At 41.0% G+C, this 12,071-nt stretch overlaps 1 protein-coding gene across 1 annotated transcript in view; it reads left to right on the top strand.

The window, feature by feature from the left end:
* Positions 1–641: 641 nt before the first annotated feature.
* MAN1A1 (mannosidase alpha class 1A member 1) overlaps positions 642–12,071 on the top strand; it is a 194,024-nt gene continuing 182,594 nt past the window's right edge. Inside the window, exons 1-2 of the mRNA XM_006027485.3 lie at positions 642–698; positions 3,695–3,791. Coding sequence (XP_006027547.1) covers positions 642–698; positions 3,695–3,791 — 154 coding nt within the window. The remainder of the gene's footprint in view (positions 699–3,694; positions 3,792–12,071) is intronic.

The following is a 12,071-nucleotide window of genomic DNA, read 5'->3' as shown; positions in this document are numbered from 1 at the left end:
GTACCCCAATTTTTTTTAAAAGGAAAAACAGCTTTTTTACCCTGTACATGTAAGTCAGTAACTACAGATTAAGCCCTTGAACTGCTATTGCCCTTACAAAATCCCATAGGAAAATCAAATCAACAAGGAAAGGACCCAGAGGATTAAATGCACCACTATAAAAAAGGGAAATGAAAACTATTTATAGACTTAAAAACAAGCCCTTAATAAAAGGCCAAAGTTGAGTTGTAGTTCTGGAGTCAAGCTTCCTATGGCATAGTCAGACACTTGGATCTAAGCAACCTTGGTTTAAAAGTTCAAAAATCTACATTTTCCTATTTTTTTTCTCAATTGATGTGGGGAGGAAGAAAGTGTGTGGTTGTATGTACGCGTTATTGTTTTGTACACGTATTGGCTGAGGCTTGACCTTGCCTAAAGCACGAGGAAAGTATTTACAGCCTGCTTCTGTTTTGGAAGAATGAAATAGAAGTTTAAGATAAAGAGTGCCTGAGAGCATGTGTTAATGAAATGATGACTTGAAAGAAAGCAGCTGCTCTCTTTTGTACAAATAAAATTGGGGTTTATTTTGGCAGTGTAAAAGTGGCACTGTTCTCTAAAAGAACTGTTGCTGTGCTTGACTTCCTATTTACTTTGGGTGCGGAATGGCAATGAGATGTTCAGAGCTGTTTCTGAGTGACGTGAGAAATGACATTGTTAATGTAGGTGATTAGTGTAAAAAAAGTTAAGTCTGCAAATAGTTGAGGACATGTTGTGTATTGTAATGAACTAGTTTGAAACTGATACTTTTGTTTTAATATATCTTTTTTAAATACTACATTTATCCAAGTCCAAGACAACTTAGAATTTTTAAGGTGACCCCCCCCCCCAATAATTATATTATAAACCTGGGAAATTTATAGATTCAGAAATTTAACTATTGCTGGGGAGTCATCTGACATTCATTCTTCCAACTGCTGTGGAGGGGAAAGCAGGGGGCAGGCATTGGGGGACCAGGTAGCAGGAGAGCCTGCTTGACCCTTGATTCCCTTTCCCTCTTGCGCCCCAGAGGCTTCTGCCCCAGCATCCAGAGTCAGGGCTGGAGATACTGGTGCTGCCTGCCTGGGCAGGGACTAAAGCCACAATGTGCTCTGTACCCCTAATCAGAGTGGGGCCAGAGCCATGATGGAAGGTAAGCAGCTGTGGGTTGCAAGCAGGAATGGGGAGAGGGAACAAAGACTGCAGCAGGCAGGTGGTGGTGGTGATGGGGCCAAGTCTGAGTCTGGGTTAGGGTCAGAGCTGGAGTTGCAGCAGCTACCTGCTGCCCCACTTTGTACTTGAGTCCAACATGGAGGGGAAATTGCTCATGTTGAATGGGGAAAAAACCTAGTCTAGGATTTAGGAAAATATGGTATGTTGACTACATTGTGTTATGACATATCATTATACTTCTTGGTATACCATAAAATATAAAAAGAATAAAAAAACCCATATTTTAATATAAAAATGTTAAGTGGTCTTGGATTTTCTGTAAAACTCAAGTTTAATTGTTTTCATCCTGAACTGAAGTGAAAGCAGGTTTTGAAACTTATATTTATTTTCCAAAAGAGAGATTCTAAGCTTTTCAAACAAATTTAAATTAAAAATTGCTCTCTTCATATGTAGTATAATATTGTTAATACATATACCCCTTGATATTATGGGTGGGCAAGAGTGTCTCAAAGCAAATATACTCATTTGGATTTCTAGTGCAGTCAGTTTGCTAGGCCACTGGAGAAGTGTTCTTGCGCTGTAGGATTTTTCTCCTCTACAGCCCAGAAAAATCTTTCAGAGTAAGAGGGTTGTTGACTTCTTTATCTTCTAAAATTGTGTCAAGAGTGCCACTTAAGATGCCATTTTTCAGTGGAAATCTTATGTTTGCTAGTAATGGGACTGAGGTGAAGTTATTTTGTGTAACATGTTAAATGGGCTCCCCTTGAGTCAGTAGTGGCTTGGAATACAGTTGAATTAAGTACGTTAGAAAAAGCATGTGTCATGTAAACAGTCTTAATCTTCTTTTCTTAGATATGATGATAATATTAAGAAATTAGTGCGTTTCTACTCTGAAAAACAGTAATGTAGAAATAGCAGCCTACAATAAACACCATAAGTTGCAAGAGATGCTATGCAAAGTAATCTATCTATATTATATTGTGGCCAGAACAGAATAAGCAACATCGTATAGTGCAGTGAATTCCAATTCCATTGCCAAAACTGTGCCTTTGTGCAGGGGTATAGAAAAGGAAAGAGTTTAGGCTACTGAAAGCTTACTTCTGGTTAACGTGTATTAGCTCGTCCCTAGGATCCCAGCATGGTGCATAAGGTAAAATGTTAGGGAGTTTAACTGATGAAATGTCAGGGGTGACATGTAGGGGGTGCACGCAGGTGCACGTGCACCCTCTGAGCACGGCGGTGCACCTCCTGTAAAAGGGCGGTCCACAATCGCCCCTGGCCACTGGCGGTGCCTATAGGTGGTTGCTGACCCCTGGTCGGCGCTCCCTGCCCCCCCGATGACACTGCCAGCAGCGTCTGCAGGAGCTCCCAGCTTACTGCTGCCGAGCTCCCACCAGTGCCAGCATAGGCATGCCCCCACAGCCGCCAGGGGCACACGTTCATGCTGGTTCTTATGTCATTTTTTATACTCTGGATATGGCACAAGCATAACTGAGTGCATCTTTTACAGTCCCATAATGCTGCATTAATAAAGATTTTAAATTTATTTATTTACTGCAAGGAACTATATCAAGGGAAAGGAAGAAAGTAGATTGTATTGGATCATATGTTTAATGATGTCTGCTTGCACATCATTTTTCTTAAATTGCTGCCACTCTTTCACATCAGTTGTGAGCTTTGAAACTCCTTGATTTGTGGAAGCCCTTGGCTTGTATTTGGGATGGGCAGTTTTTGCTGCCATTGTCTTATAATTGCTTGGTTAGACTGATGGAGGTCCTTGTTCGAATCCCGAGTCTTTGCTCGCTTTCAAGCCCGCTTTAAAGAAGGGGAGGAAGAGCAGGGAGTTAGTGAGAAGATATTCTGCTTACAATTGCAAATTTTTGCTAATTTTGAAATTAAGTTGTATCCTTTCAACCAAAATGGTGGGCAGTGTCCTCATTTTTCTCCCACAGACTTTTCCTGTCCTCCCCCAATCTATTGTGGTGTTATTACCTGGATTAGTCTGAACCTAGCTAGTTTGTATCCAAAATATGATCTCTTTGCCAGGTACTATAACTTGTTTTAAACTGCTGCTACTTTTGACCTCATAAATTTATCTTGGTCAGTCTTGCTCCTGACGTATAAAAATCTAATTTTTCAAAGTGTTTTTTGCTACTGCTGATTTATCTGATTATCTTCTTTGAGGAAAATCTAATTGGGTTAATATACTTCTATCACAAATTTAATCTCTGAAAATTAATTGGCCATAATTATAAGTATGTGAAATAATAATAGGAGGTGGGTTTAATTGGAGTGGAACACTTAATTCAACAATAACAGTAATACTGTTTTTCCAGTGTAATGTTAATTGTATTTTAAAATATTTTATACTTCTAATGCATACAACATGAGTTTAATAAAGTACAGAATAAATATATATTTAATATATAGTTTATTCTCAATCAGTATTTGCTGTGGTGGTTTCTTTTTAAATCAACATTATAATCCTGCTTTCATTTCCCTCCAGATGATGAAACATGCCTGGGATAATTATAAGCGTTATGCGTGGGGATTAAATGAACTGAAACCCATATCTAAACAAGGACATTCAAGCAATTTATTTGGTGAGTAGCATGTACTTTTGTACTTAATGATATTAATTTAGAACAGTAAGTCATCTGAAGAGATTACAGTTGAGTGACACATGTTCCTAATTGTGACATTGGTGTGACGTTTCTAGTTTACCATATTGTGTATAGAAAAGAGTGATATAGAAAACTGTTTTCTACTCTAACTGTCCTCTGAACGATAAAAAACATAGCATTCATATGTGCTACATATGAATAATTTTATTGTGGTATCATTCCACTAAAATGACTTGGTTGAAGTGGAAGCTCACTTGCAAACCATTCCATAAGCAATTAAAAACTTATGGCGTATAATTGCAATTGCTTGTTCCATATAGACACAAATGTACTTTAAGATGTCACAGGTATGTTCCATTGCATGAGAAGCAGCATGTTTAATTGACTTGAAATTATACTTACCTTCAGCTGACTTTCTCCTTTGTGAGATGGCCATTAATTGCACCTCTAACAGTATATTGCTAGCAGTATTTAATTTGGTGCCATCCAACATAGCTTCAAGTTAATTTGAGGCTGAATAAGTTAGTGGAAGTAAAGTCTGAATAGAAATCCTGAAGTAATTGGGCTTAAGAAAAAAAATCTTGTCTCAAAATGGTGCAGAGCTCAGTGGAGGAGCAGCTGTTAAATGAGAGTTTAAGCATACATATGCAGTGCCTTAAAGATTAATGTCCATCATCCAATTTTTAATGTCTTGCAGAGAAAACATAGATATCCAAAAACTGTTAAAATACAGAAATCCTTGTCAGTCTTTAAAAAAATATTGCTGGCCATAAAGGCCACAGAGAGCATGTCCCCACGAGCAGGAATGGGTGTTCCCTGGGGAATGCCCCTGCATGCTCACTGTAGTGCGTGGCAAGATGTCCCAGGTGAGATAGGGGAGTCTGGGGCCAGTTCCTGGGCTGGCCCCAGCAGCCTTTTCTGGGGGGCCTCCTGGGGTTCCAGCATCAGTGATCTGGTCATACAGAGCCTGGTCGGCAGTCAGAGTATGGCTCTGGCTGGCCAGACTCCAGTTTCAGGCAGTGCAAGCTGCCACCATGTGTACCGGACCCACATTCCCAAATTCTGGCAAAAAAAACCGCCTTTTAGTTGTTCTATGGTCTCGACTTTTATTTTGAAAGCCATTGTTGTTTAGCTGTGATTGCAGTGAGCAACTTGCAGACATGACCCCTGATTCAGAAGTATAGAAAATGGCTGGCCTGAACAAGGGAAAACACAGAAAAAGTAATTTTGAAGTTAACTATGGCAATTTGAACTCACACCCTAGTTATTTTGGGCTAACCTCCCACTTGCAATAGTATAACCAGTGTGAGACCAGGACACCAGCCCTAGGCACTGATTTGTGAGGGGGTGCAAGAATGGCAGCTGTTACCATGGTTTCAACTACCATTACTGCTCATGGTACAAAAATTGCTTGTAATGCTTCTGTCTGCATATATTGGTTATATAGAAAAGCTCTGAGTTCGAAGAGAGCCTAGAGTAAGGGCTCAGCTATGAACTGTCCTGTTGATTTCAGTTATTAGGTGGTCAACTTTCCAAAGTGTGGAAATATTATTTGAGTCTAAATTGCTTTTCTAATTTTGGATAATTGCCAATTGAAAGGCTTTAATAGTTGATTTCATTAAAATAGTTCAGTAATCTTTTAAAATGTTAGATAGTCAAATTATGCATGGTTGTCTTTCCTGAAGGTGACAGTTGAAATGAAAATATATTTAGGATGGTTTCTTTTTGGTAAAAGCATATCAATACTGTTGTCATTTTGCGTATAATGTAACTTTTTCTGTGCTTTTACAATCTAAATTGTCACCTGAAAACCAGAGACTAGTACTTTAATTAAATAGGCCAGTCCTGTTTGCGTTATTTTATAGCTAAGTGAAAGTCAGAATCATTTATGATGGCTAGTGGACATGCAGGAAGGTTGCTGAAGACTTACTGCCCAGTGAAATATTTCTGTGCTGTGGAGGTTATTGCTTCACATTCATTGCATGTGGTGATATAGCCACTGATGTGGTAATGCTAGTTATAGAAATGAGCAGTAGGGCTGCGTGAGGCTTTGGACAGAGCTTCAGATCTGGAGAAGTTTCGGACGCTTCAGGGTCTGAAGCAGCACATCCGGGTCGAAGGGCTGGCCTCGTTCGACTTCCCGAAGCAGTTCGGAGCTTCTGAAGAGCTTCAGAGCTGCCTCAGAGATCCAGCCATAGGGTGTAATGGGGAAACAATAAAATATCTGTAACTTTGTTGTTTGTTGTCTGATTTGGATAACATTTTCAGGGGTGGTAGACTCTGCAGAGAGAATGAATCCTGCCAAGTTTCAAGAAGATCGGTGCAGAGGTTTGGGGGGAACGGCACCCCAAATTCTTGAAAGCAAAACTCATGTCACCCAACACAGCAGGGTGAAAACTGCAGGGGTGGTAGCTCTTACTGAGGCCACAAAGCCTGCTAAGTTTAAAAAAGATTGGTGCAGGGGTTTAGGGGGAACTGCCCTCAAGCTGTGGACAAGCAAAACTCATGCCTTGGGTGCTTGTGGGACTGACTGTCTCCGTCTTGGGGTAGGGAGGGGAGAGACTGCTGCAGGCCTGGCTGCTAAGCTACTGTGTTACCAGTTACCAATCAATCATGATTCACCTGGGGACTCAGGGACCAGCTCAATGCACAGGTCCTAGCTACTACATAACGACTTAATAAGCATCAATTAGCACCCACAAAACCAAGCTAAGGAGAGGAAAGAATCAATACAGACAATCAACTGCCCCAAGACAGAGACAGTCTTGGCACGAGTTTTGCCTGTCAGCAGCTAGGGGTGCAGGGCCCCACCGATCTCCTTGACAGCTGGCAGGCGTTGTGGCCTCAGCAGGGGCCACCATCCCTGCAGCTGTCACCCTGCTGCACCTTAACACATGCAGTGTCACCTGTGTCATGAGTTTTGATTGTCCACAGCTTGAGCTGCAGTTTCCCCCCAAACCCCTGCACCTATCTTCTTGAATAGGTCCACAGCCATGACATGAGTTTGGCTTTCAAAAATTTGGGGTACAGTTTCCCCCAAACCCCTGCACTGATCTTCTTGAAACTTGGCAGGTTTCATGCTCTCAGCAGAGGCTACCATCCCTGCAAGTTTAATCCAAATTGGACAAAAAACAACAACATTATAGATATTTAATTGATTCCCCATTATACCCTATGGCCAGATCTCCAAAGCGGCTCCGAAGCTTCAGAGCTGCTTCGACCGGATCGAGGCGGAAACCTGGTCCGGAGCTCCGGATCGGATCGCTGCCAACTCTCACAGGCATACTGAGGAGCTGGTCCAAACTACTCTTAGACCAGTAAGGAAGAAAAAAAAGTACTTAACCTAATCATTGCAAAACAGATACCACAACACGCAGTTCTGGAAATCAATCAAATTATGAAATGCTGTCCTTTTGGCCAATGTATCCTCTGATAAGGTGGATGGGGGATTTACTTTGTACTAAATAAAGCACGATGTAACTCTGTTTAGAGAATTTAAAGAAGGTTTTTGAGCAGTATAAAAGAACTGAAGAAGTTATGAAGCGGACTACTTACTAGGACTTTTGGAGGCCAACTACTTGATATTAGTCTCATGTGTCATGAAAATAAAGCAATGTTGTCCCATGAAGCCACTTGGTAAAATGAGTTTTTAGAAGATCCTTTAAAAATAAGGTGCTTATGAAATGAGCAGTGGATATTTGGTTCAGTTTAGAAAACACTTGAGAGCTATCTGAGAGGAAAAAAGAAAATTTAGAAAAGGTGTCCCTTTTAAAGCTACTAGCAGGCTTGGGCACCTTAAGAGGTGTAAGCTATTTGAGCTATATACTTAAGGCTTAAAGTATATGCCCATTAAAGTCACGCAATGTTCGGTTACAAGTTAACATTGTTTGGTCGCTTCCTACTAGCAGGTAACTACTGTAACATAATTGGCTTCGCTTAACATCGTTTTGCTGAGTCGCATTTTTCAAGAACGTAACTATGATGTTAAGCGAGGAGTAGCTGTATAACATTGAATTCTACCAATCTTGGTACTATTCCTGATGAAAGTGCTTTATATATTTCTCGTCCATTCTTTGCTCAAGTGAAAGAGAGTTAAATATTAATTCTCTATTGGGTCTTTTTATCACAGTTTACTCTTTTCTTGAAAGCTTGTGTATCTGTAAAGTAGATATTATAGAACTATTTCTAACAGTGAACTCGAATTTGATGATAACTAGATTTCTTATAGATTTCAACATAAGCTCCTCCTTTTAATTCTTCTTTCCAAGTAATATTTGGACGACAAAAAGCCTAATAAAATATTTTTGCTTTTATCACAAAACTTATATGACTCCTTCTTCCACTCCTGGCTATCATACTACACACAATTGCAGTGGTAAAACAAACATGTTCATCCTCCCTGCCTTTTCCTTAAATAAAAGGGACACTGAACTCAACATATACCAACTAAATGACTGCTGTAAAATAATTCAGAATGGAACTGGCCAAGACTGTACCCTCTGGAAATGAGCCCTGTGAACTTTACAGCTAGCATTCAGAGAGCAGGGAGTGCTATTGTAAATTCAATCTCCTGTCATCATAAGTACCTTCTGTTTTCAATAGTCTTCACTTTGACTTCTGCAGCTCCAGTTTTCTGAAAGATAATTGTCTTAGTGGCAGTAAGGTACAACACTTTCATTAGCCAGCTGTTTAATTTTGAATGTTTTCCCTCCCCCAGTTGATTGTTTCAATTATTTTTCATTTTGAATGCAGTGAAAGTGTCTCTGCTGTGGGGCAGAGGGGACTTTAAGCAGGTAATTGTAGAGAGTGCCAGGTTCCAGAGCTGTGATTCACTGGTGCTGAACATCGTACAGGGAGCAGACAGTACACCCATCCAGACTAATAGAAGCTATAAGAAAAGGCATTTACAATTGATATTCCTCCTTTTAAACTTAATTTTGGATGTACAAAATCTGATTTAGGAATGCTGCAGTGTTTGGCATACTGTCAGTCTACATTCAGAATGTCACCTACCCACATCTTGAAATCTGTGAGGGGTGAAAAGAAAAGGCACTTAAGTGGAATTGAATATGGGTGTTGCTGTCATGGGGCCATTTCATATAAGACATATTTGGATAATCTTCTCACTTCATAACGTAGGCTAAGCTTTAGTCACCAAAATGTTAAAGAATTGTAGTCATGGCAAGGCTTTTACTGTAATATGAAAGGGTGGCCAGAAAGAAAACAAAGAGTAAGAGTAAATGGAACCAGAATAATATGAACAAATAATATTTCTCATATTAGGCAGCATATACTTTATTATTTTAACCAGATTTTTATTTTTGGCTGTTCTTATCCAATGATAAATTCATGGGGAGGGTAACTAACAAAAATGATATAACAAGGAACATAAGCAAATGCTAGGTCTCTGCTGCCTCAAATTTGGACACAATAGGCATCTTGTAGCACTGTGCTGATAAATATTGCCACTTAAATCGATACCTTTCCCCCTATGGGGGGGGAGGGAGGGGGGCGCGGAAAGAGGACTTCTACTGGTTTTGTAATTGCAGCCAAGTTAGCCTGTATGCCTGCTCTGTAATATTTTTGCCAAATACTTCTCAATTAAATACTTCTCTCTTCTGTAGCTTATCTGTTACTTTATTCTGTTTGTATATAACCATTGTCACTTGTATGCAAGCATCTTCCAGTATTACATTAAGTAATTTGGGGAAGGGAAGCTACAAAGATTTTGTGTAGAACATGCTGTGTTGGTAGGGATGGGAGTCTCACTTTTATTTATGCTCTCAATATGTTCCTGCATGCTTATTAGAAAAGACAAGGTCAAACAAGTGCTTTGCCAACTTGCTCTTGAAACCAGCTGTTTTAAGTCTTGTAATGGTTCTTATGTTTAATTCTTGTCAGTGACCCCCAAGAAAGCTGCCACTGGCACAGCTAAACCCTTTCCTTATGCTAAAAAGCTGCACTGAATCTGAGGGGTGGAGTAGCTTTTTATATATTGTGGGTCCAGACCATTAAATACCTTAAAGATAAGGACAGAGACATTGAACTAGATTTCGTGCTTTGTGAGAAGCCCATGTAGATAATGGAGAGTAGGTTTGTGCTTGTTACAATAACTACAAAGGATCCCATTGTAATTTTACCTTCTTGCACAGGCAAAATTGTTAAAAGATTTTAGTCATGATCTCTGTAATGTTCTTGGCTGTTGAAATTCAACAATTCTGATGTGTGCAGTGCTGTAGCTAGTAATTAAGATGTTTATAGCCTAATTTAGCTAAATGGGAGTAATTAAATCTTCCTGTGTATACAACACATTTTAATCTGAAAAACAGGCTAGTGAGGTACCTTATCCCTTTCTAGGTGCTGTCTCCTGTACAATATGCCAAGTTTCTTTATAAATATGTACAAGCTTTTTGCTTCTACCTTATCTGAGGGGTACAGTACTAGCAGTCCATTTTTATAGAACTCAGTGTCAGAAAATGCCAATAATGTTTAGTAACAAAGTTGTCTACATTAGAAAAGATTGCCAGTATACTTATACTTTTTAGGGTAGATGCAGCCTCTCCCAGTAAAAGTGCTTTATTTGGGTATGCCTGCACTTACAGTAATGCTTGCCTGAGTATAGAAATTTGCTTTAAAAAACAAACTTTTAACTAGAAGATATTGTATTGAAAATCTGTCTGTTGGTAAGATGGCAATTTTCTGATATACTAAACTTATTCTTCTTGCCTATAGAATGTGTTGAGGTACTTTAATATCCTCTCAAGCTCTGTACAGACTCACAAGTGTATTTTTTTTAATCTGAATCTATTGCTCCCATGTTAGGCTGATACTGCAACTTGCTTCCAAGTCTAGGAATTCTGAGGTGCTCTGAATATGACAGTGTAGATTTAGTATAAATTGGGGATCAGCAACTTTTTCAGGCAGAGTGCCAAAAACGCTCGCAACCTCTACTTGTAAGATGTTGGCATGCCAGGGGCAGATGGTAGGGGAGCTGCAAGGGGCCTGATCATTGTTGTGGCAGCACAACCCCAGCCCCTTTCCAGCTGGCCATCTTAAGGCACATGTGCACCCACTTCCAGCAATGAGCCAGGCCGGAGCTCCATACCCTGGTACAGCTGCTTGCAGCCTCCCTGCAAGCAGCCGGGGTGGGTTCCATGGTGGGTGGCAGGGGCCTGTCGAAAGCCTGAGGCCAGCTGTGGTAGGCAGCCAGGAGGCTGCAAGCAGCTGCATCAGGGGTCTGTGGAGCCCTGGCCTAGCTTCTCGCTGGTGGTGGTGTTTGTGTGCCTTGGGGTGGACAGTGGAAAAGGAGCTGGGGCTATCCTTTGCAGCTCCTCCACTGTCCACCCCAAGTGAGCTTGCACCTGCTACCAGCAGCAAGCCAGGCTTTGGCTCCGTGGACCCTAGTACAGCTGCTTGCAGCTTCCTGGCTGCCTGCTGCATCTAGCCCAGGCTCTGGGCAGGCCCCTGCTGCCTGCCATAGAACCCAGGTTGCTCATGGCAGGTGGCAGGGAGGCTGCAAGCAGCTGTACTAGAGTCTGCAGAGCCCCGGCCTGGCTGGTTGCCAGTGGCGGGTACATGTGTGCCTCTGCAGACAGTAAGGCAGGTGCCAGGAGCCTGATCTTTGTTGTGGCAGTGCAGCCCTGGCTCCTTCCCCACTCTCCATCCTGAGAGGCATGTGCCAAGCAAAATGCCTTTGCATGCTACACTCTGGCACATGTGCTGGGGATTGCCAGCCCCTGGTGTTAATTCTTATTTTAAGATGGATTTAGGGGAGGGTTTTTGTTGTTGTTGTTTGGCGGGGGGCTTTTTTAAAGTGCCCCCGGGGTTGCAAGTTTTCATGCAAATCTCCAGGATTTTAAGTTTAGCTTTTCAGCAGAAACAAAAATATTAAAGCTTCTGTCCTTTAGCTGTTACATTTGTTAACATAAATCATGTCTATTTGTTTTTCTTGTCACTACTTCAAGAAGATTGAGAATTTAGTGGCAACTGGAAATTTATAAAGAGGAAAATGAAAGTGCGTATTATGATTTATAGGTATTACTTACGCATTCAGGCTTATGTACAGAGGTTCAAAAAACTTGAGGCAAAATTGTTTTAAACTTCACAGTTTTTTTTCTAAGCTGCGTAAATTGAACCAATAACAAACTGAACTGACGTTTAATGTTTGGGTAGCCAAGACAGGCAGAAGCCTGTACTGGCCCAGGCCAGGAGCCTAGGGGCACTAACATGCAACACCCCTTGTGGGCACGCCGCCCTAGG

This window comes from Alligator sinensis, unplaced genomic scaffold, assembly GCF_000455745.1.
Source record: "Alligator sinensis unplaced genomic scaffold, ASM45574v1 scaffold496_1, whole genome shotgun sequence".
Taxonomy (NCBI): domain Eukaryota; kingdom Metazoa; phylum Chordata; order Crocodylia; family Alligatoridae; genus Alligator; species Alligator sinensis.
Note: the sequence above shows the minus strand (reverse complement) of the source record. Positions and strands in the feature narration are given on the sequence as shown.